This window comes from Pristis pectinata, chromosome 30, assembly GCF_009764475.1.
Source record: "Pristis pectinata isolate sPriPec2 chromosome 30, sPriPec2.1.pri, whole genome shotgun sequence".
In the NCBI taxonomy this organism is placed as follows: domain Eukaryota; kingdom Metazoa; phylum Chordata; class Chondrichthyes; order Rhinopristiformes; family Pristidae; genus Pristis; species Pristis pectinata.
Window position 1 is genome coordinate 24193077 of NC_067434.1, and position 25334 is coordinate 24218410.

At 46.1% G+C, this 25334-nt stretch overlaps 1 protein-coding gene across 8 annotated transcripts in view; it reads left to right on the top strand.

The window, feature by feature from the left end:
* The window catches only part of ndst2a (N-deacetylase/N-sulfotransferase (heparan glucosaminyl) 2a), a 432751-nt gene that overhangs the window by 327796 nt on the left and 79621 nt on the right, over positions 1-25334 (top strand). For all 8 annotated transcript variants that reach the window (XR_007958434.1, XR_007958433.1, XM_052041762.1 and 5 more), the window contains one exon: positions 13003-14370. Coding sequence is in view for 6 of the 8 variants with exons in the window: in XM_052041762.1 (XP_051897722.1) it covers positions 13387-14370 (984 nt within the window). In the remaining 2 variants the exon portion in view is untranslated. The remainder of the gene's footprint in view (positions 1-13002; positions 14371-25334) is intronic.

The following is a 25334-nucleotide window of genomic DNA, read 5'->3' on the forward strand; positions in this document are numbered from 1 at the left end:
CTGTGTGGGAGAAGACAGAGTGGCAGTGGACGATTGTTTCTCAGACTGGAGGCCTGTGACCAGTGGTGTGCCTCAGGGATCTGTGCTGGGGCCATTGTTGTTTGTTGTCTATGTCAATGATCTAGATGATAATGTGGTAAATTGGATCAGCAAGTTTGCTGACGATACTAAGACTGGAGGCGTAGTGAACAGTGACGAAGGCTTTCAAAGCTTGCAGAGGGATCTGAACCAACTGGAAGAATGGGCCAGAAAATGACAGATGGAATTTAATGCAGACAAGTGTGAGGTGTTGCATTTTGGAAGGACAAATCAAGGGAGGACATACACAGTAAATGGTAGGGCACTGAGGAGTGCGGAGGGACAAAGGGATCTGGGAGTTCAGATATATAATTACCTGAAGGTGGCATCGCAGGTAGACAGGGTTGTAAAGAAGGCTTTTGGCATCCTGGCATTCATAAATCAAAGCACTGAGTATAGGAGATGGGATGTTATGGTGAGGTTGTATAAGTCATTGGTGAGGCCAAATTTGGAGTATTGTGTGCAGTTCTGGTCACCTAACTATAGGAAGGATATCATTAAGATTGAAAGAGTGCAGAGGAGATTTACTAGAATGTTGCCGGGTCTTCAGGAGCTGAGTTACAGGGAAAGATTGAACAGGTTAGGACTTTATTCCTTGGAGCGCAGAAGAATGAGGGGAGATTTGATAGAGGTTTACAAAATTATGAGGGGTACAGACAGAGTTAATGCGAGTAGGCTCTTTCCACCTAGATTAGGAGAGATAAGTACGAGAGGACATGGCTTTAAGGTGAAAGGGGAAAGGTTTAAGGGGAACTTCTTCACTTAAAGAGTGGTGAAAGTGTGGAACGGACTGCCATTTGATGTAGTAAATGTGGGCTCACTCTTAAGTTTTAAGAATAAATTAGATACATGGACTAGAGAGGGCGGGAGGGTAATGGACTGGGTACAGGTAAGTGGGACTAGTGGAATAACGTTTCAGCACAGACTAGAAGGGCAGAATGGCCTGTTTTCTGTGCTGTTGTGTTCTATGGTTCTAAGAGTTCATCTTTAGCCTATGAGGTTTGTTCAGGAACCATATTAAAGGGGGATAGAAGCTGTCCTTGAGCCTGGTCGTATGTGTTCTCAAGCTTTTGTATCTTTCTGATGGGGTGGAGTGGGGGTGGTGGGGAAACGAGAGAATGACCAGGGTGGGAGGGGTTGACTGCTTTCCAAAGGCAGCAGGAAGTGTAGACGGAGTCAGTGGAGGGGAGGCTGGTTTGCGTGATGACTGGGCTGCGTTCACAACTCTCTGCAATTTCTTGCGGTCTCGGGCAGAACAGTTACTTTACCAAGCTCTGATGCATCTGGATAGAATGCTTTCTATGGTGCATCTATAAAAATTGGTGCGGGTCATTGGTGACATGCCAAATTTCTTTCGCCTTCTGAGGAAGTATAGGCATTGGTGTGCTTTCATGGAGGGCTTATGGCCATAGTCACATTTTGGTATTGATTTATTATTGTCACTTATACCGAGGTACAGTGACAAACTTGTCTTGCATATCCGTACAGGTCAATTCATTACACAGTGCAATTATATTGAGTTAGTACAGAGTGCATTGATGTAGTACAGTTAAAAATAATAACACAGAGTAAGGTGTCACAGCTGCAGAGAAAGTGCAGTGCAATAAGGTGCAAGGTCACAACAAGGAAGATCATGAGGTCATGGTCCATCTCATTGTATAAAGGAACCATTCAATAGTCTTATCACAGTGGGGTAGAAGCTGTCCTTAAGTCTGGTACGTGCCCTCAGGCACCTGTATCTTCTACCTGATGGAAGAGGAGAGAAGAGAGAATGTCCCGGGTGGGTGGGGTTTTTGATTATGCTGGCTGCTTCACCAAGACAGCGAGAGGTAAGGACAGAGTCCAAGGAGGGGAGGCTGGTGTCTGTGATGTGCTGGGCTGTGTCCACAACTCTCTGCAGTTTCTTGTGGTCCTGGGCAGAGCAGTTGCCGTACCAAGTCGTGATGCATCCAGGATGCACCGTGATGCACCATAGGATGCTTTCTGTGGTGCATCGATAAAGGTTGGTGAGTGTCAAAGGGGACAAACCGAATTTCTTTAGCCTCCTGAGGAAGTAGAGGTGCTGGTGAGCTTTCTTGGCCATGGCATCTACGTGATTTGACCAGGACAGGGTGTTGGGCATCATTGTCTTCCATTAGGGGAGTAGTTGGCCACATTGGTTGTAGTCTTGGTCTGCCCGCTGTCTTCGAGGGACTTTAGAGATGGGACCTCTGCTCCAGACCAGCGGTGAGGTGTATCTTCCTTGTGCTGGTTAAGAACTACATTTGCCATCAGGTAGAATTGGGATTCTCTGTGTGGGCCGGAGGTTTGGTGATTGAGTCAGGAACATTTGCCTCGGTCCAGTTGGAAGCTCAACAGGAAAGTAAGATGGGGTGGGAGCGGCACAGCTGGTAGAGCTGCAACCTCACAGCTCCAGTGACCTGGGTTCAATCCTGACCTTCAGTGTGGGGTTTGCACGTTCTCCCTGTGACCGCACTGGTTTCCGGGGGTTCTCTGCTAGCCTCCCACATCCCAAAGATGTGCGGGTAGGTGGCTTAACTGACCACTGTAAATTGCCCCGGCCCCGGCGTGTCAGTGAGGGGTAGAACCTGGAGGGAGTTGATAGGAGTGTAGAGAATAAATTGGGACTTGTGTCGGATCGATGTAAGTTGAAGGTTAGTGCAGACTCAGTGGGCTGAAGGGCCAGTTTCCTTGCTGTATAACTCCATGACCACTCCAAACCTACCCGAGAGTTGATTTACTAACAGAAAGAATGTATGGAGAAGAATCCATTAAATATTTCCCAAATTATAGATGTGGAATGTGAAGGGAATAAAATGGGATTCGTGTAAATGGGTGCTTGATGGATGGTAAACACTTGGTGGGCTGAAGGGCTTGTTTCTGAGCTGATTGATCCTGTGACTGAGCCAGCATTTACACATGGTCACAGGACTTTACAGCTCAATGTACTTTACAGATAACTAAATGCCACTGTTTTAACACAGGCAACATGGCAACCAGTTTGCACACTGCAAGCTCCCATGGACCACCATGAGATATCAACCAGGTGATCTGCTTTAGATGTGGGGGGGGGGGGGAACATTAGGCAGGATTCCAGAAGGGGAATGTGAAGCCACCTCTGAGCGAGAAAGTGTGGTCCCAGTTTAACATCTCATCTGTACCTACAACAGTGTGGCAGTGCTACACTGGAGCATCAGGCTAGGTTTTAGATAGAGTGAAAAACTTTTTTCATTGCATGCCATCCAGGTAGTTCAGGCCCTACATAAATGCATTGAGGTCGTAATAAGAAAACAGAATTCAGGCGTAAGACTTAAAAGCTAAACTTGTAACATGAATGGACAAAAGCACTTTTAATTTCATTTCATGGAGTAAATCCTTTGCCCCAGTAGTAATTGGATTGAGGTGTCTGCAACTGGCTAACTGTGTACACTTGCAATATATACAACTCTGTCTGCAGCGGAAGTGTGCGCAGAACACTGAAAATATTTCCGAAGTTGGAGGAGGGGTGGCGATACTGGTCAGGGATACTGTTACAGCTGCAGAAAGGGTAGATAATGTAGAAGGATCCTCTCTAGAGTCAATATGGGTGGAAGTTAGGAACAAGAAAAGGGCAGTTACCCTCCTGGGAGTATTTTATAGGTCCCCCAGTAGCAGTAGGGATACTGAGGAGCAGATTGAGAGGCAGTTTTTGGAGAGATGTGAAAATTACAGGGTTATTATAATGGGAGACTTCAACTATCCAAATATTGATTGGCACCTACTTAGTGCCAAAGGTTTAGATGGGGCGCAGTTTGTTAAGTGTGTCCAGGACGGATTCCCGACGCAGTATGTTGACAGGCCGACTGGAGGGAATGCCATATTAGATCTAGTTTTAGGTAATGAACCAGGTCAGGTGACAGATCTATCAGTGGGTGAGCATTTGGGGAACAGTGACCATTGCTCCATAACCTTTAGAATTGTCATGGACAGGGATAGGGGCAAAGAGGACAGGAAGATATTTAATTGGGGGAAGGCGAATTATGAGGCTATAAGACGAGAACTTGGGAGTGTAAATCGGGGTGACATTTTTGAAGGGAAATGTACTATGGAGATGTGGTCGATGTTCAGGGATCTCTTGCAGGATGTTAGGGATAAATTTGTCCCGGTGAGGCAGAGAAGGAATGGTAGGGTGAAGGAACCGTGGTGACGAGAGAGGTGGAACAACTAGTTAGGAAGAAGAGGACAGCATACATAAGGTGTAAGTAGCAAGGATCAGACAGGGCTCGTGAGGGATATAGAGTAGCAAGGAAGGAACTTAAAAGGGCTGAGGAGAGCAAGAAGGGGACATGAAAAGGCTTTGGTGAGTAGGGTTAAGGAGAATCCCAAGGCTTTTTTCTCGTACGTAAAGAGCAGAAGGATGGCTAGGGTAAAGGTACGTCTGATTAAAGACAAAGGTGGGAGGATGTGCCTGGAAGCTGTGGAAGTGGGTGAGGTTCTCAATGAATACTTCTCTTCAGTATTCACCAAGGAGAGGGGTCTTGATGACGCTGAGAACAGTGTAGGTGAGGGTAATGTTCTAGAGTATGTAGATATTAAGAGAGAGGATGTGTTGGAGTTGTTAGAAAATATTAGGACAGATAAGTCTCCGGGGCCTGACAGAATATTCCCCAGGCTGCTTCGTGAGGCGAGGGAGGAGACTGCTGAACCGTTGGTTAGGATCTTTGAGTCCTCGTCATCAACGGGGATGGTACCGGAGGATTGGAGGGTGGTGAATGTTGTCCCCTTATTCAAAAAAGGTAGTAGGGATAGTCCAGGGAATTACAGACCGGTGAGCCTTACGTCTGTGGTGGGTAAGCTGTTGGAAAGGATTCTGAGAGATAGGATCTATGAGCATTTGGAGAAACATGGACTGATTAGGGACAGCCAGCATGGCTTTGTGAAAGGAAGATCTTGCCTCACAATCCTGATGGGGTTCTTTGAGGAGGTGACCAGGAAGATTGATGAGGGTAGTGCAGTGGATGTGGTCTACATGGATTTTAGTAAGGCATTTGACAAGGTTCCACATGGTAGGCTTCTTCAGAAGGTCAGAGGCCAAGGGATCTGCGGAAGCTTGGCCATGTGGATTCAGAATTGGCTTGCCTGTAGAAAGCAGAGGGTTGTGGTAGAGGGCGTACATTCAGATTGGAGGGCTGTGACTAGTGGTGTCCCGCAGGGATCGGTTCTGGGACCTCTACTTGTGATATTTATTAATGACTTAGATGAGGGGGTGGAAGGGTGGGTTAGCAAGTTTGCAGATGACACAAAGATCGGTGGTGTTGTGGATAGTGCGGAGGGCTGTAGAAGCTTGCAGAGGGATATTGATAGGATGCAGAGCTGGGCTGAGAAGTGGCAGATGGAGTTTGATCCAGTGAAGTGTGAGGTAGTACACTTTGGAAGGACAAACTCCAAGGTGGAGTACAAGGTAAATGGCAGGATTCTGGGCAGTGTAGAGGAGCAGAGGGATCTGGGGGTTCATATCCACAGATCACTGAAAGTTGCCTCACAGGTGGATAGGGTAGTTAAGAAAGCTTATGGGATGTTAGCTTTCATAAATCGTGGGATCGAGTTTAAGAGTCGCAAAGTGATGATGCAGCTTAACAAAACTCTGGTTAGGCCACACTTAGAGTACTCTGTACAGTTCTGGTCACCTCATTATGGGAAGGATGTGGAGGCGTTGGAAAGGGTGCAGAGGAGATTTACCAGGATGCTGCCTGGATTGGAGAGTATGGATTATGAGGAGAGATTAAAGGAGCTAGGGCTGTTCTCATTGGAGAGGAGGAGGATGAGGGGAGACGTGATAGAGGTATACAAGATATTGAGAGGAATAGATAGAGTGGACAGCCAGCGCCTCTTTCCCAGGGCACCAATGCTCAAAACAAGAGGACATGGCTTTAAGGTATTGGGTGGGAAGTTCAAGGGAGATGTCAGAGGGAGGTTTTTCACCCAGAGAGTGGTTGGTGCACAGAATGCGCTACCTGGGGTGGTGGTGGAGGCTGATACATTGGACAAGTTCAAGGGATTGTTAGATAAGCATATGGAGGAAGTTAAGATAGAGGGATATGTGGGAGGAAAGGGTTAGATAGTCTTAGGTGTGGTTTGAAGGGCAACACAACATGGTGGGCCGAACGGCCTGTATTGTGTCGTATTGTTCTATGGTTCTAACCTTCCTTATAAGAGCTGAACAGATTCCACTTGTTGAGGGGAAAACATTTGGTAACTTTAACTTTCATCAAATCTAAGATTGGCTGCTTTGAGAGAAAAAAACATGTTGAGCTTTGGAGAAAATAAGTTGGTGCTGGCAGTGTGGCTGAACAAAAAGTGAGTAGTAATAGTTCATTAAAATGAGAGAATTCAGCCAACTGAATATTGACTGAGGTATCTTTAATGCTTCAGTTGGCTTTGAAAAAAATTGAAGGTTAATTAGTCTTCCCACGGTTTGTCGCAGGGGTTTCCATTGAAGTTTGGAAACATTCAGTCCAATAACACTGAGCTAATTTTCAGCTTTGATTTCTAGTTCTGAATTCCACACAACTTGCAGATTGCTCCTTGATAGTTACACACTTCTGGGGTCAAGTGAAACTACTTTGTTTGATGTTGCCTGGAGCAAAGGGCTTCATGATTTACACCTGAGGCGAATCTAAGTCTTTTACCGTGCCCTTGACCCTCCCTATCTCTGTAATTTCCTCCAGCTCTATATTCCTCTGAGATGTCTCTGATTCTGGCTTTCAACTCGTCCAATGGCTGCCATGCCTGCAGCTGCCCAGGCTCTGGAATTCCCTCCTGAAACTTCTTCAATTTTCTCCTCTCCTCTAAGACCCTCCATGAAACCTACCTCTTTGACCAAGGTATCATTGAAACCAGTTTGTTCTGAGTGGTGGACAGGGCAGATTCTGTGAGGGTGTTTCCACTGATGGGATTGTGTAGTATTCCAATGATTAGTCAGCTTAAGGAGTGGAGTTTGACGAGGTTGTAAGTCTCTGGAACTCCTGAGTTGCGGAGGATATGTTATTATATGTGGTCACCCCGCAGACTTTTGGTATTGGCTTACTATTGTTACTTGTACCAAGGTACAGTGAAAAACTTGTCTTGCATACCGATCGTACAGATCAATTCATTACACATTGCAGTTACATTGGGTTAGTACAGAGTGCATTGAGGTAGTTCAGGTAAAAACAATAACAGTACAGAGTAAACACAGCTACAGAGAAAGTGCAGTGCAGGTAGACAATAAAGTGCAAGGTTTTATCCTTTAGGAGAGTTGAGAGTTATGAGAATTGGGCAGAAAAGTGGAGTTGTGGGCGGCGCGGTAGTGTAGCTGTTAGCGTAACGCTATTACAGCGTCAGCGACCCGGGTTCAATTCCAGCCACTGTCAGGAGTTTGTATGTTCTCCCCGTGTCTGCGTGGGTTTCCTCCGGGTGCTCCAGTTTCCTCCCACATTCCAAAGACGTACGGGTTAGGAAGTTGTGGGCATGCTATGTTGGCGCTGGAAGTGTGGCGACACTTGCGGGCTGCCCCCAGAACATTCTCAGCAACGCAAAAAGACGCATTTCACTGTGTGTTTTGATGTACATGTGACTAATAAATAAATATCTTTAAAAAAAATCTTAAAGATTCGATTAACTGCAATCTTATTGAATGACAGAGTGAGTTCCAGGGATGTACAATCTATTCCTGTTCTTGTATAAGATTGGAATATTTATCAGGATCTTAAGTTTGAGCAAGTGTCTTCAGTGATTTATTTTAGGCTTTAAATAAATGCAAAGATGTGCTGTCATTACGATTGCTTAGATGAGGAAGTTATTTTCTTGGAAGAGCAAAGGTGCCTGAACAGTGTGTCTGATGTTGGCCATTGGTGAGATTCAAACTACTCTGACATTAGAATTCAAAAGAGAACTGTAGAAAGGATTGCTTTTGAAAGGTGGGTTAATAAAAGGGAAGGAAAAGTCAGATTTCCTCACACCTTTCACCTCCCTAATGACCCCCCCCCCCCAGGCAATTCACACCAAATGCAGGGAGGCAGTGTAGGTAGTGTGTTGTCAATTTGTGCATAACAAGATCCCACTAGTAACAATGTGATGATGATCAGATAGTTGGCTTTAGCAGTTCTCGAGTTGTAAAGTACTTTGGATGTTCTGAAAGGGGCATGAGAAATGCTTTGGAAATGCATAACGTGTTCTATTTTTGGCTACCTTGCCTGTGCCGTTACATTTGACAGTCCTGAAATGCTGCAGGATGAAACTGGTAGCAGTTCTTTCAACCCAGAGACACTTGGACCTTGAGGTATGGCAGGATCACGTGGCATGTCCTTGGGGTTTAAATAAAAGCAGGAAGAATCTTGTACAGTGCAAGCTTGTTGACTGGCATTGCAAATAGAATCTGGCAGACTTTGTAAGTACAGTTTATGGAGAAGGAAACAGATCTCTGGTGACTTAGCTTGGGAGCTGACTGTTTAGACCACTTGTGATTCACAAGGATGGAGAGTATGTTAAACACAAGGAAAAGTATCAGCAACATTTACCCATCAGTGGTCACCATCAAAAGAGGCTTGCTGTGTGCAAGTTGGTTGCTGCACAGTGCAGTTTATGATCACTTGTTTATTCTTTAAAACAATTTGTGAATAAAAGCAAGGTTGTTCCTTTACTTCCCAAAATATGTGTAACCGAGTGAAAGAAATCGGATAACTCATTTGGTTCTTTCCGAGGAGTCTATGGAGCTGACTCGAGTGTTGAGTGTTTGCATTGTGGTACTGATGTTTCTCTTCATTGGTGAAGCAATCCACATTTATACTCTACCTGCAGCTATCTATTTTCAAGGTGTTGCATGAGTACCTTTCCCCTTGGGGTCTGTGTCCCTCACCAAGTGCCAGTCCGCAGCTTTCAGTTGTGAACAACTTCTTGCGCTGGAAGACCAGTGAATGCTCTCCAGACCAGAGTCTTCTTTCACTGAGTTACTGATGGAACGCTCTGCTTCTTGGATTGGGGGTTAAACTGTGGCCTCAGCTGTTTATCGAACTGGATGTTGAAGATCGTACAGGACTGTTGGAAGAACTATGTGCACTTGGTGTCTTGGCCAACATTCTTAATGACTAAAACCACCAAAGGAAAGCAGGCTAACATTTTATCCAGTGCAAGAGAATGGGACACAAGGCCAAGCCATCTTCCAGTCCACACCGTACAGTGCTTGTCATGGTTTCAAATAACTTGCATGTTAAAGCAAGAAAACCTGCCTTGGGGCAAGTTACAGAGTAAATAAATCCTGTTTATTTTGGCCATTTCATGTCTTCATATAACTGTTTCCAAATGTGCATTCTGTATTGAATAATACTCTTCCATGGAAGGAGAAGCATTCACTTTGTCTGTATTCTGTTGGAGCCTAATGATGGTTGCAACTTTTTAAAAATAAAGAACTGTATTAAAAAGCTGTTGGGGGTGGGAAGGAATACTGAGAAAATTGGTTCCCCACACAGCAGGGTCATGGAGCAAGAGCAGAGGATTGGGCGAAATTGGATAGTAGCTGGTGCAGGCAGATTGGGCTGAATGGTAGCTCCCTGGTCTGGATTATTGAGATCCATCTTACCTGCTGTTTTTGGGACTCTGGTGTGTAGAAAATGATTGCTACATTCCCTACATAACTGGAAATGCTCGGCGATGTCCCAAGGGATGTAATTACCTTCTTTAGAAAGGCAAATATGTCGTTTGATGTTTGGTGTGATTACTAGTTTGCTTTGAAATTGGACCAACACAGTCTTGGAGTCCAACAGCATGGAAACAGGCCCTTCAGCCCACCAAGTCCATGGTAACCACCAAGCATCCATTTAGACATGATGACGCGGAGAGGATGTTTCCAGTAGTGGGAGAGTCTAGGACCAGAGGACACAGCCTCAGAATAAAAAGACATCCCTTCAGACTTCTTTAGCCAGAGGGTGGTGAATCTGTGGAATTCATTGCCACTGACAGCTGTGGAGGCCAAGTCATTGGGTGTATTTAAAGTAGGGGATGATAGATTCTTCATTAGTAAGGGTATCAAAGGTTACAGGAAGAAGGCAGGAGAATGGGGCTGAGAGGGAAATATAAATCAGCCATGATCAAATGGCGGGGCAGACTCAATGGGCTGAATAGCCTAATTTAAAAAAATCTTCATACAGAACAGTAGTGGGCCCTTCCCGAGCCGCCCAATTACACCCACGTTAACCTACTAACCCGTACGTCTTTGAAATGTGGGAGGAAACCCACACAGTCACGGGGAGAACGTATAGACTCCTTACAGACAGTGGCGGGAATTGAACCTGGGTCGCTGGTGCTGTAATAGTGTTATGCCAACAGCTCCTATGTCTTATGGTCTATTCCAAGCCCACTTTATTCTCCCTGCATTCCCACTGATCCCATTTTATTCTCCCCACATTGTCATCAAGTTCATTGCCATGGATACATACCCATGAAAATGAGCTTTTTGCAGCAGCACAATACGTTACAAAGATGATTAACATAACCTTAAATTAACGTAATACATAACTTGCACATAAACCCCCACCCCAGATCCTACCGCTCACCCACACACTAGGGGCAATTTTCAGTAGCCAGTTAACCAACCAATCCCCGTGTCTTTGGGATGTGGGAGAAAGCCAGAGGACCTGTGGAAACCCTCACAGTTGAAGGGAATTTGTTGCTGCAAAACAACAAATTTCGTGTCATTTTAAGTCGGTGATAATAAATCTGATTCTGAGAAGGTGCAAACTCCACACAGACAGTGCCCAAGGTCAGGATTGAAGCTGGATTGTTGGGGCTGTGAGGCAGCACCTCCACTAGCTGCACCACTGTATTACTCCTGGGGGACAAGGGGCATTGACAGTCTGATACCATGTTTGCTGAGTGCCCCTCCATCTGATTACAATGGAAATCAGCAAGGTGCCTCAACAGCACTTGCTGCGATCTTCCCTCCTGGTCCCCTCAGCATTGCACGTACTGATGCACGGAGGAGCCTGCAGATGTGCAGTGGTGCCAAACGACATGCACGGATGGGTGCAGAAGATTGGGCACAAATTCCAGGCTAACACTCCAGCTGCAAGGTGCCTCCTTTGTGTAAGACACATTAGAGCAGGGCTCCCTCTGCTCTCTCAGGTGGATGTGGAAGATCCCATTGCACTATTTTGAACAGAAAGTAGAGCTCTCCTGGTTTATCTTTCGATCAACACTAATGAAATAGCCTCTCCGGCCACCTCATCAGTATTTGTGGGAGCTTGCATATTGCTGTTTCACACACAACTTGCTGGGTCCACTGTGGTTTGTCATTTATATTAACAATTTTGGATGACAATGTGGTTGACGATGGTTAGTAAGTTTGCAGATGACCCCAAAATTGATGGTGTAGTTGACAGTGAAGAGAGTGATCTAAGTTTACAGGGGGATCTTGACCAACTTAGGAAGTGGGACAGGGAGTGACAAATGGGATTTAGCTCGGGCAAATGCAAGGTTTTGTACTTTGGTAAGTTAAACCAGGGCAGGACTTGCACAGTAAATGGTAAGGCCCTGGAAAGTTTTGTAGAAAAGAGGGAATTGGGGGTACTGGTATGTTGTTCCCTGAAAGTGGAGATGCAGGTAGACAGGGTGGTGAAGAAGGCCTTCATCAGTCAGGGCATTGAGTCCAAGAATTGGGATGTCATGTTACAGCTGTACAAGATGTTGGTGAGACCCCACGTGGAGTATTGTGTGCAATTCTGAGCGCCCAGCTATAGGAAGGATGTCATTAAGCTGGAAAGGGTGCAGTAAAGATTCACGAGGATGTTGCCGGGACTGGAGGGCTTGAGTTATAAGGAGAGACTGGATAGGCTGAGACTGTTTTCCCTGGAGAGAAGGAGGCTGAGGAGTGACTTATAGAGGTTTATAAAATCACGAGGGGCATCGATAAGGTGAATGGTTGCAGTCTTTTTCCCAGGGTAGGGAAGTCTGAAACCGGAGAGCATAGGTTTAAGGTGTGCTCTCTGGTTTTAGGTGAGAAGGGAAAGATTTAAAAGGGACCTGAAGAGCAACTTTTTCACACAGAGGTTTTGGGTGTATGGAACAAGTTGCCAGAGGAAGTGGTAAAGGTGGGTACTATTACAACATCTAAAAGACATTTAGAAAGGTACATGGATAGGAAAGGTTTTGAAGGATATGGACCAAATGTGGAGAAGTGGGATTAGCCCAAGTAGACGAGCCAATTCTGGTAGAGTTGGGCTGAAGGGCCTGTTTCCTTGCTCTATAACTCTATGACACTCCTCAGTATATCCCACTGATTATAAAGTGCATTGAGACTTCAGAGTTAGTGAAAGGAGCTTCAGAAATACAAGTTTTACTTTTCCTTTTAGGAAGTGAAAAGGCTTCAAATAGTTCCAGGAGAAAGGATAGGAAGGCAAGTCTTTACACATCCACATTCAGCTTCTCGGATCACCCTGAATGCTTTGCAGCCAATGAAGTAAACACATGAAAGTTTCTCTGGCTTGTGGATCTGTGGAATTTCCAGCAGCCTAATTATTTTTGGAATGAGTTGTTTCTGAGTAGTTCGAAAGTTAGAGATTGTTTGTTAAACACAGTTACCAGTTGCCAGTGCAACCTCTCTGAAGTGCCATTTGGCAGCCTCCAATTTAAGCACTGTTGCTAATGCTCTAGCCTTGAAGTCTTAGAGTTGCAGGATCAAGCCCCATTCCAGGGCTTGATGACCTAATCCATCCTTGCACCTCAGTCTCAACTTCATGAGGTGTCATCTTTAAACCCAGATCCCACCTGCCTGTTCCCTGCAGTCAGCTGATCCCTGGGTGTTTTCCAAAGGTCAGGGAGCCTGCTCGGTATCCTGTCCAACACCTATCTAGACTCTGAGACCTTGAATACCGCCATGGGGGATTTATCTGCGTTCATCTTTGTGTGTTGCAGGTTTCCGAAGCGCAGCTGCGGAGCGAACATCTGATGATCTCGTCCGGCGAGGAATTTGAGCTGTCATCTTTCTGGGCAAGGCGGCAGGGGAAGGGCGGGTTTCTTCAGCATGGCCAGCGCCCCCCTGTACCCGTGATACCCAGCCTGGTACCAGTCAGATATTAAAAGTGGAGGGGTAGGGTTTGGGGGGTGTTGACGGTGGGCAAACAGGACGTGCGTCAGCCACAGAGGGATGGGATTGTTTTGCCATGGTCACGTAGAATAAATGGCAGCTTGTGAGGAGTGGCTTACTGCTTGTTGCTGCTGCTGGTCGTCCCACCCTTTGTACCAACCTCTCTCAGACTTTCTCCACCTCAGCGAGTCTCGGACTGCCCCACCTTCACCATGGTTAAATTCTGGAAGTTTGTGCGGAATTTTCGGCAGCTGGAGCTGCACCGGCTGATCCTGATGCTGATGGTGTTCAGCTTGATCTCCATGTGTTTCCTGGCGTACTACGTAACCAACAGCCCCAAGATCAAGGAGGCCCTGCCTCTGCCCATCAGCGATTGCAACAGTCAGCACCGAATGTCCCATCCGCCGCGGCGCTACCTGCCCCTGTTGGATACGTCCCGGACTGACCCCGTGGTCCTGATCTTTGCTGAAAGTATTTATTCTCAACTGATACAAGAGATTGTGACCATTTTGGAATCTAGCCGCTTTAAGTACAGGACAGAGATAGCCCCAGGGAAGGGAGATGTGCCAACATTAACAGAGAAAGATCGGGGGCGCTTTGCTCTCATTGTGTATGAAAATATTCTGAAGTATGTGAATCTGGATGCCTGGAACAGGGAGCTGCTGGACAAGTACTGCATTGAGTACGGTGTTGGAATTATTGGTTTCTTCAAAGCCAACGAAAACAGCTTGCTAAGTGCACAACTCAAGGGATTCCCTCTGTACCTGCACTCGAACCTTGGTCTGAAGGATTACCACATCAACCCCAACGCACCGCTGCTTTACGTGACTCGAGCCAACCAGGTGGAACAGGGCCCGTTACCGGGTGACGATTGGACCGTCTTCCAGTCCAACCACAGCACCTACGAGCCGGTGCTCCTGGCCAGTACAAAGTCAGCGGAGTACATCCCCCACCTGAGCACCCACAAGGCACTGCACGCCACGGTGGTCCAAGACTTGGGCTTGCACGACGGCATCCAGAGAGTTTTCTTCGGGAACACCCTGAACTTCTGGCTGCACAAGCTGATTTTTGTCGATGCGATCGCCTACCTGACTGGCAAGCGGCTGTGCCTGTCCCTGGACCGCTACCTACTGGTGGACATTGACGACATCTTTGTGGGGAAGGAAGGAACCAGGATGAAAGTCTTGGATGTTGAGGTAAGCGATCCAAGTGGAGCCGAGTATATTGTCATGTGCACAAGAATGGTGAGGTACAGGTTCACTGAAAACCATGCAGCATCACAGGCACATTGGTACATACAGTACACAATATAAGTTATACAAGGCAGTGAAGAGAGAGAGAAAAAAAGACTGCAAAAAAACAAGACCTTGATGCAAAAAAAAGACAATTAGAAACAAGTCCATGGCAGTGCAAGAGGTGGTCCGTAGTGTTCCGTTGCTGAGGTTGGGTTAGGGTTGTGCAGGTCGGTTCAAGAACCTGATGGTTGTAGGGAAGTAGCTGGTGGTGTGGGGACTTCAGGCTTCTGTACCTCCTGCCTGACGGTAGCAGCGAGAAGTGGGCATGACCCAGATGGTGGGATCCTTGATGATAGATGCTGCTGCCTTGGGGTAGTGCCTCCTGTAGATGCTGTCAGTGTTGGAGAGGGCCATGCCCATGGTGGACTGCGGTCGATGCATCCCCATTGAGTAATAGAATGGAAAGGCACAGCAGGAGGTCAGCCATCCCAGTCCCAGCACAGGGGGTCCTCACTCCACATGGGCTTTGGCCCTGGTTGATTAAACATCTGGCACAGTTCAACATCTGCCCAGGTCAGACTGACTCGGAGTCAGTGGGTGGTGGCTGTGTTGGATGTGGTCAGTTGAGGGCACCCAGGATAGGTGGGGGATTTTTTGGGTATCTATTGGACTGAATGTTTGAGGTCAGGATGATAACAGACAAGGGAGTGGACCAATAGTGGTGCTCAGGATGGAACACACTTGTCCGGGAGTTGGTTCCAAGTTGTTCCCCGTGCCCTAGTGACCCCTGTCCACAGGGGGAGGGGAGTTGAGGGGATTCAGCCGTGATGCAAGGCACTTTCTTAGTCAGGGATGTCATCTGACTCTGCGTCACTGTATGGGTGGGACATTGATCGAATGCCTTTGGGTCAGGAATGGAAAATAGTAAAAGTCTTGGGGAAAGTGTGGGGATGGCCTGCCTCTTTATAAAGAGATCATTTGCCGCCTGTTGACTTCATTGGGTGAGTGCACTGGATCCAGTCCAAGGCCTGTGTGTACCAGCAAGGCAGCAGGGAACACAAAGGAACTGAGGCAGGAAGACAGCCCTGAGCTGGGCAGGTGGGGGGAAGGTGGGTGGGGGTTGTCAGTGGTGGGGTGGGTAGGGGCTTGTTGATGCAGCCTGAATGAGGGACCCCAAGGGGAGTGCCCGTGGCTGCTGAGCCCCATTTCCCCCTGTGCCAGAGTGGTGACCCTTGCTCCTGGACTCCACACACCCCTCCCCAGCCCAATGGGCTCCCACTGAGAGTCGGGGTCAGCCCTGGTGGGGCATCAGTACGGTTATGTCCTGGGACCGGAGAAGGGTTTGGATTGGCCACAGGTTGGGTTTTAATTTCATACCCGAGAGAACCCCTGATTGAAAGGGGCAGCTGATTCCCCCACCAAGCTCAGCTGACTGCCTCCAACCCTCCTCCTCCCCCCCCCGGCACTCCTGGAAATGCCTCTTACTGATCTCCTTGCCCACGTGCAGTCCTTTAAGGAAACATTTCAGTTGCAGAATCATTCTCTGGAGTTTTAATTCCCAGCCCGTGGTTTGGGATTGGGGCTCCTTTGATCTACACAACTTGTTCCTTACAAAGCCCTCCCTAACTCCTGCACCAACTGTGGCCCCAAAGCTCGCCAGTGAACCAGCCACCCACCCCCAGTCTCTGACTTGACCTTCCCCCTCAGTCGCTAACCCAAAATACAGCAACCCCTCCCAGACAGCTGAACACAACTTTATCTTCCACCTGGACCTGACCCAGATAGTCTCAGTTTCCCTCGATTCCAGCCCCGTACCACTACGTTATCTGTGCCCCCTTTGCAAGCTGCACCAAAGTCCTCCCTGTGCACACAATGTGCAAGAGCAGGCCACTCGCACACTGCCTTAGACTTTGTATGCTGGAGATGTTTGCAGACACAGTTCCAAGGGGACTGAGAATGAGAATAAAAGTCTTCAGTGAACTGATGTGTCAAAGAAATTCTGGTCCAACACCGTTTGAATTGCAAGATTTGGATATGGACCACAGCAGAAGGGATTGGGTGTACTTAGTTCGGCACAACATTGTGGGCCGAAGGACCTGTTCCTGTGCTGTACTGTTCTGTGGTGTAAGATCTCACCTTGTATTACAAAGTTAGACACCACAGAAAGCCCATCATGCCTCTGCCAGTTTTTTGAATCAGTTACCCAATTGATGTTTGATCCCCAGAGCCTGCAGTTTAAACATGTTGCGTTATTGCTCCTATACAGTCCTCACACCAGCCTGGGCAAGGTTTCAAGACAATTTTTTTATTTTAAGTGCAAGTTGTTTATAAATATTTCAGTAGAATATTGATAGAGTAGATATTCCTGTTTCTGTGGGAGAATATTATTTCACATGAAAGGCAAATACTGAACAGGTGAAAAAAAATCTTAGAGGCCAAACGAAATGGCAGACATTTACATGGTAAAAGTTTCCCTGAGGCAAGTTTTCAAGCCACTTGGTTAATATGAGATATTTGAAGCTATTGCAGACAGCTCCATATTTAGTGAAGCTCTATAGTTAGTGAAGTTTGGACGATATTTCCCTGGCCATATGATTTGGAAGCTACAATTTTTTTTAAAATTAGCTAGGGAAACTGGGAGTAAAAATCTGTCAGGAAGAGAAAACCACTGAGCATTTATCTTGAAGGATTTTTTTTTACTGATTCATGAGGTGTGGATGTTGCTGACAGACCTAATATTTAATGTCCTCGAAGGTGGCAGGGCGTGTGTGCCTTGAGCTGCTGCAGTCCCAGTAGGATTGGTTTGCTAGTCAGACATTTCAGAGGACAGTCAATAGTCAACCACGTCGCATGTCTGGAGTCATGGAGCCAGGCCAGGGAAAAAATATATTAGTGCGTCTTAGAGGCATACAGCATGGAAACAGGCCCTTCGGCCCAACTTATACAATGAGATGGACTGTGACCTCACGATCTACCTTGTTGTGACCTTGCACCTTATTGCACTGCACTTTCTCTGTAGCTTTGACACTTTGTACTGTTATCGTTTTTACCTGTACTACATCAATGCATCATGGACCAGTTGGTATTGGTTTATTATTGTCACTTGTGCCGAGGTATTTAATGTTCTCGAAGGTGGCAGGGTGCATGTGCCTTGAGCTGTTGCAGTCCCAGTAGGATTAGTTTGGTACTCAGACATTTCAGAGGACATGTACGAACCCAATGTAACTGCACTGTGTAATGAATTGACCTGTATGGTCGGTATGGAAGACAAGTTTTTCCACTGTACCTCGGTACAAGTGATAATAATAAACCAATACCAACTGGTCGGTTCCGACCAAGGTTCCCATCTAAGCTAGTCCCATTTGGCCCATATCCCTCTGAACCTTTCCTATCCCTGTTACCTGTCCAAGTGCCTTTTAAATTATGTCAATGTACCTGCCTCAACCACTTCCTCTGGCAGCTCGTTCCGTATACAGACCAACCTCAGGTTCCTATTAAATCTCTCCCCTGTCACCTTAATCCTATGCCCTCTAGTTCTTGATTCCCCAGCCCTGGGAAATAGACTGTTGGCGTTGATCCTATCTATGCCCCTCATGATTTTGTACACCTCTATAAGATTATCCCTCATTCTCTTACGCTCCAGTGAAAAAAGTCCCAACCTGCTCAATCTCTCTCCATAACTCAGTCCCTTGAGTCCCAGCAACATCCTCGTAAATCTCCTCTGCACTCTTTCCAACTTAACGGCATCTTTCCGATTTCAGGCCTACCAAAACAGAACACAATATTTCAAATGCGGCCTCACCAACGTCGTGTACATTCCAGTGATTGCTCTTATTAATTCCAGACCATTTAAATAACTGAATTAAAATTTCCCAGCTCCAGTGGGATTTGAACTCGATTCTCTAAGTTGTTAGTTCAGGATATATAATCTAGAGTGTTAACCATTATGCTACCTAACCCCTGAGGAAGGTTCTCATCTTTTTGTTCCTTTGTTCAGCCAATCCCTTCACATTTCTCCACACCACATCCTTTATTGTAATTCTTTGTTTCGGGTTCGCAGAACCCTCTACTCCTTATTCCTCTTGGTCTATTTTCTTCTTCCACTCCTCCTGCTTGTAGTGAGGTCTGGCAGCAAGAGGTTTGCAGGTCCTAAAAGTTTTGTCACCCGAACTTTGCCTCCCACCACTGTACTGCTCCCATTGGTTGCCAGAGCTAACCAATCATCATGGGAGCTGGCCTTCCTCCAGCAACTCAAAGCTGACACACTTCTCCTTTTTCTGATTGGCTGATTCTTAACTGAAATAGCCTTTCCTTCATCTCCACCTTGTGCAGAACTAGTAATAAAAGTTTTTAAAGAACTAATACTCTCAGAAGTGATTTTTCCAAAAGATCTCCATTGTGGCTTGCCTCCCTGATGACTGCTTGTGGCAATGTCTGGGATACTAACCTTTTAAGTCCTGGGGATTTCAAGACAATCTATGGGTTTTGGTGACCCTGGTTAACAGGATGTTGCAAAAATCTTTCCAAAATCTGGATGTTTATTAACTGCTGATGAAGTCTCCGCGTGTGACAATGGTGCAGGGGAGAGGAAGTTCCCATTGACAATGGGACGATATTTGTTGGAACTTTTTAAAGAAATAGGAGAGAGCAGGGGCTGTTGGGGTGGGAGTGGGCGGGAGGCAGAGGGTGAGGGTTGGCACAGATTCAGAATGCTTCAACCATGTCGATTTGGTGACGTAGCAAAATGCATGCAGGTGGGTTCTTGGGGGAAAAAGAATTGATACCAAAACGCATCGAAGAATATTAGAAATAATAGTTTATAAGGACATAAAAGCAGAAAAAAGGGAAGAAAAACCAAAAGTCAAGATCTGGGAAAGGAGATTTGATTATCTCTATAGTGGTGAATTATTAATTGTAGTGGAAGGGAAGACTGGTTAAATGACAAAAGGTGCAAATGGAAAGTGAGAGGTTCTGGAACAATTAAAGAAACAAAAGCTAGTCTTGTGACTAATTGTCTCTTATACTAAATTCTTGGTCCAAAAGGTGAGTTTGAAGTTGACTTCTGGAGGAGGACTGAGATCCAGAGGTTACATCTTTGGCAGCTGAAGGATCAGCCACCAATGGTGGGGTGATTAAATTCAGGGTCATCAAGAGGCCAATGTTGAAGGATTGCTGATGTCGCAGGAATTATACAGCTGGAGGGGATGAGTGATGCAGAAGGGCGTAAAAACAGTGAATCTTAAAATTGTAGGTAGCTTATCCAGGAGTCAATGCAGGGTGTTCTTTTATATAGACTTGGTGGGCGGAAGGACCTGCTTCCACTCTGTGTGAAGAAAAGTGGGTGTGAATTCCCAAACCAAGGGTTGTTCATCACAGAAAAAAACATTTGGCCGAACGCATTCTTATTTTGTGTACGCCCTCTCACCATCTCCCTAACTTCACCCAACCCTTGCTACGTAACCTTCTATTCCTCATATGTTTACCCCGCTCCCATTCAATTTCCCCTAAAGCCCACGGTAGCAAGGTCCACACTCTCGCCACTCTCTGGGTAAATAGGTTTCTCTTGAATCTCCATTGGCTTTAATTGTGACTCTCTTGAATTTATCTCCTCTACTATCAGTTTTGCCCACAAAAATGGTGAACTTACATTTGCACAGCATCATTCACATCCCAGGACATCCCAAAGTGCTTGATGCTAACGAAATACTACTTCTGAAGTTCAGACACTGTTGTAGGAAATGTCTTTACATCTACCCAATCAAAGCCCTGTATAATTGTGTGAAGATCACCAATCTGCCTTTTCTCCTAACAAAATGGTCCCAATATGTTCAATCTTTCCCAAAGATTGTACACTTCAGAATTACACTGCTCTTGATTTGAACCGCTTGTAATTTTGGCTTACCGCTGCAAAAAAAAAGTTTAAGCAAGGACTTTAAGAGGATAGGGATGTCCAGCAAAGTGTTACCACCCAGTGTGGAAGAATTGATAGGCTGACCGTTGTGATTTTTCGACAGCAGGTCACGACTGTTGCTCTGAATTGGAATGGTTGTCCTGTGAATCACCACCAGGAAGTCAGGCACACTTGGGTGTCAAACGGTGTGAAGTTGTGTTTGCATGAGTTTTCCCAGTGCTGACTGTTCCAGCTCCCTGCATGTTAATGGACGCCATTGGCCTTGGGACAGCCATTCCCGAGTCACACTTTCTTACTGTGATCCTATGATGGTAGCTTTGCTTCTCAGGAACCTCCAATCAGCTGGCACCTTTATTGCAGCCACTGGTTTAATTGCGCTCTATATTGTTTTTTTGTGACCCCTGTTTTTGCTTTGATGATGAGCGATGTAATTCTGAACAAGCTGAGGCCCGTTCTTTAGGAGAAAAGGCTGTTGGTGGCCATCGTAATTTAAAATGTAAAAATAATTACAGAAGATAGTGAATTAGATTAAAAGTAGATCCCCAACTTCGAGATCTAGCTAAGACAGATTCAGTGCGTCCTGCAGAGAATGTACGGCGTAGGAATGGACCATTCTGTCCAAATTGTCCTTGCTAGCCTTTATGCTTCCTTGCATTGGTTTGACTTTGATTAGTTAATGGAAATGGAGGAGTTATTCAGACCAATATCATAGGTGTAATTAAAATGGGAAGATGGATAAGCCGTGGATGGAAAAGAATAACAGATCGGGTTAAGGATCTGTTCTCTTTCATTCACAGATGAATTGCTCCATCTTTGGTGGTCCAGCCTTGAACTACTAAGTTTATACACCTAGCATTTTCCTTCCTAAACACACACACTTTCCTTTAAGGCCCTCCTTAAGAACCAACCTCTTATTTTTGGCTGTTTGCTATATTATGTGGCATGGCAGCAACCTGTTGTCTGAAGGCAATCCCAGTGAAGAGTTGCAGGAAAGTTTTAGGGTGAGATATAGGGAGACGTGGATGTGTGAATGGGGGCGGCCTGTGTGGAGCAGAAGTGCTGGTGTAGACAAGTCGGATCCAATGTCCTATCACTGTGCTGAAAATACTTTGTAGATTACTGCATGCCGTCCTTAACCCTGAGGGATTGCCAAAGGATAAACCAACTTCATTCTTACTTTAAACTGCTGCATATTATAGTGAGGTTGGCCTGCAGGCATCTAGATTGAAACATTGGAATTGCAGGTTTCCTGACTAGAATTAGACCAGACAGTATATCCATTTTATTTCTTTTAAGGGAATAGCAATTCCCTATAACACAACTGGCCTTTCGAGCACAAACTAATTGTTTTGGAAAACATTGCAAATCATGCAGATTATTCCATTCTGTCTGTCCATCAGAAATGCGATTCATTGTCTGTAGGTAGGAATCTTTGCTGAAGGTAACTGTCAACTTGAAACTTCAGTTTTTAGCTCTTTGGCTGCACTGGTGTGTGAAATACTCATGATGGTAGTTTACATTCTCTGCCTTATAAGGATAGGTTGAGCGAGCTAGGGCTTTTCTCTTTGGAGAAAAGGATGAGAGGTGACTTGATAGAGCTGTACAAGACGATAGAGGCATAGATCGCGTGGACAGTCAGAGACCTTTTCCCAGGGCGACAATGGCTAACACGAGGGGGCATAATTTTAAGGTGATTGGAGGAAGGTATAAGGGGGATGTCAAAGGTAAGTTTTTTTTTCACAGAGAGTGGTGGGTGTGTGGGTGCATGAATGCTGCGGTGAAGAGTGCCAGCAGTGTTACAAAGCTTAAAAACCTTTCAGGGGCATTGTCTGACTAACCTACATCCACCACAACCAATGAAACAAGGCATTTTTGTGGAAATATTTAGGCAAAAATAGTTAATAAAAAAGTAATATTGATTACAACAGGTCTGGGACATAGAAGTAGACCATTTGGCCCTACTGATCCATGCTGGTCTGCACAATATGATTCTCCTCCAACTCCTCTTTCACTCTGACAGCATGTCCTGCTCTGGTCTGCTCTACTGGGACTTGGATATCTTGTGTTCAATACCTTGTGCATAGGAGACATCAAAGAAAGGTTGAGCATTTGTAATAGAAACTCATATCAAAAGAGTTTTAGATGATATTTCATTAAGCTGCAGTCTGATAAGATGTGTCCCATTTAATCCTAGGCTGATAATAAAAGTATTACAAAATCCAGGACTACATTTTCAGTGGAGACGAAGGAGACTGCAGATGCTGGAAACTGGAGCAAAAAACAAACCGCTGGACGAACTCAGTGAGTCGGGCAGCATCTGTGGAGGCAGAGGGGTGGTGAACGTTTCAGGTCGAGTCCCTTCTTCAGGATGCAGTGTCTTCACCCAAAGCGTCAACCCTCGGCCTCCACAGATGCTGCCTGACCCGCTGCCTGACCCACTGCGTTTCCCTAGCAACACAGAAGATGCTGGAGGAACTCAGCGGGTCAGGCAGCAGATATGGATGGAAAATGCATAGTCAGTGTTTCAAGTTGAGACCCTTCATCTGGGCTGAAAGAGAGAGTTATAAAAGGGAAGGGGTGGAGCAAGAGCTGGCAGGCAATGGGTGGATCCAGGTGAGGAGGGGTGATAGGCAGATGGGGGCGGGGAGAGTGGGAATAGCGACAGAAGATGGGAGGTGATAAACCAGATAAAGGGTCTCGACCCAAAACGCTGGCTGTCCATTTCCCTCCACAGATGCTGCCTGGCCCGCTGAGTTCCTCCAGAACCTTGTGTGTTGCTCCAGATTCCAGCATCTGCAGTCTCTAGTGTCTCTGAGTTCCTCCAGCAGTTTGTTCTTTGTCTACATTTCCAATGCAGTGCTGTGGGACTGCTGCAGTCTCGCGGAGGCCATCTTTTGGGAGATTTAGTTAGTTGTTCACATGATGCAGATGTCACTGGCAGTGTCAGCATTCATTTGCCCATTCCCAGTGCCCCTGAACCAAGGCAGCCGTTGAAGGTCATTGGCCAGACCAATAATGATGGCTGGTTTCCTTGTCTGAGGCACATTAGTGAACCCGAGGTTTTTTTTACAATGGTAGTTTCATGGTTGCCATTACTGAGACTTGCTTTTATTAAAATTCAAACAGTGACATTTCCCCCATTGCCATGGTGAGGTTTGACTTCGTATTTTTGCATCGACGCCCAGTACTCTGCCTGGTAATCCTAGACTTCAACCACTGCACAGCCATACGCTTGATTCATGAATGAGGCATTAAATGGAAGTCCTGTCTGAGCTGTGGGAACGGGTTATCCTTACTTGCTCTACTAAAGCCACTCATGATTTTCAGCACTTTTGTTGAATCTCCCCTTCATGTTGCTCCAAGGAGAACATTCCCCGATTTCCCACCACCTCAGCGTATCTCATCCCTGGGACCATCTGGGAAAACTTCTGTGGAAGTGGATGCTAAAAGGTCTCCCAATCGCCTTCAGTGCAGTTGTGTAATCCACCAGATCAAACAGTTGAAAGGAGGAGGAATGAATTTTACTGCAGAACTTGGGATCTTTGATTCTGTTTAAAACCAGCAGATATTTTGGGGACGACCAGTGACACACTATTTCAACCCAATCACAGGAAGGTTCTGATGTATTTTGAGTGAGGACTTCATCAGGTGTACCTTGTACTTCTGCAACATTGGGTAGAAAGGACAGTTTTAATCAGGGAAGGAGTGGGTACCCCCAATTTATATCTGCCTGTATCGGTCTATCTAATTTGGGAGGAGCCGATATCAATGTTTTGGTATTTAATTTGTGAGCTGAGGTACTTCAGTTTTTTTTCCCCCTGTAAAGACTTGTAGACTTCCAGAAATAGTTTGTGCTGAGGTAGACAGTGGCTGAGTATAACTTATTAAGAGGAGAAGCTATTGAGAACTCAGCACTTCTCTGGCCGATGGCTGGAGATGCTTTGATATCAGAAGCCTGTGCTACAGACATGTGAGGTGTTGTTCCAAGCTGGTGCTGTGTGTCCCACCAGCCCTGAGAGGAATGGCTTGTGCTCCCCCCAGCTTACTTCCTGCCAACTTCCCTACAGTCAGCCCTGAGCCCACAAGAGGAACGTTTTAAGAACTTGCATATTCAGAGCAACTTAAGGCCATTAGACCCCTCAACCATGTTCTGCCATTGAACAAGACCTTGGCTGAATCTCACTCTCAACTCTTCGTTCCCATTTGAACTCTGTTTCCTTGTATTTCAAGTGCCCAAAATGCTACCAATCTCGGTCTTGAATATACTCAATAACAGCATCCATTGAGGCAGAGAATTCCAGTGACCCACCACTCTCTGAGTGAAGGAATTTCTGCTCTTTTCAGTCCTAAATGAGCAACCTTTTCACCTGACAAGTGTTCTCTTGGTCAAGGCAGCTATAGCAACTTCTATTTACGTAGCACCCTTAACATACCAGAAATATCCTAAGAATCAAGATTCATCCAGTTGGAGTAACACACACACGATGCTGGAGGAACTCAGCAGGTCAGGCAGCATCTATGGGGGGGGAGGGAATGAACAGTTGACATTGCGGGTTCAGACCCTTTATCGGGACAGGAAAGAGGGCAGAAGGTAGAATAAAAAGGTAGGGGGAGGGGAGGAGCACGAGTTGGCAGGTGATGGGTGAATCAGGTGGGGGTGTTGGGGGGGGTGGGGGAAGTAGGAATGATGTGAGAAGCTGGGAGGTGATATCTGGAAGAGGCAAAAGGTTGAACAAGATGGGATCCAGTTGGATGATGGAGCCTGTCCCTTTCCAGTTGGGTGTTGGAGAATGGAGGATAAACCAAAGACAGGAGTGAGGTATGGAGTGGTTTGAGGTGTGAGGTCATGTGATGAATCCTCCCTGGAATAACCCAACCAGAGATTTTATTGGTTGATTTTTTTTTTGGGATGTGGATGTTGCTGGTGAGACCAACATTTATAGCTCATCCCCAACTGCCCTCAGGAAGGTGGTGGTGAACCACTGCAGTTTTTGTGGCTAAGGTACTCCCACAG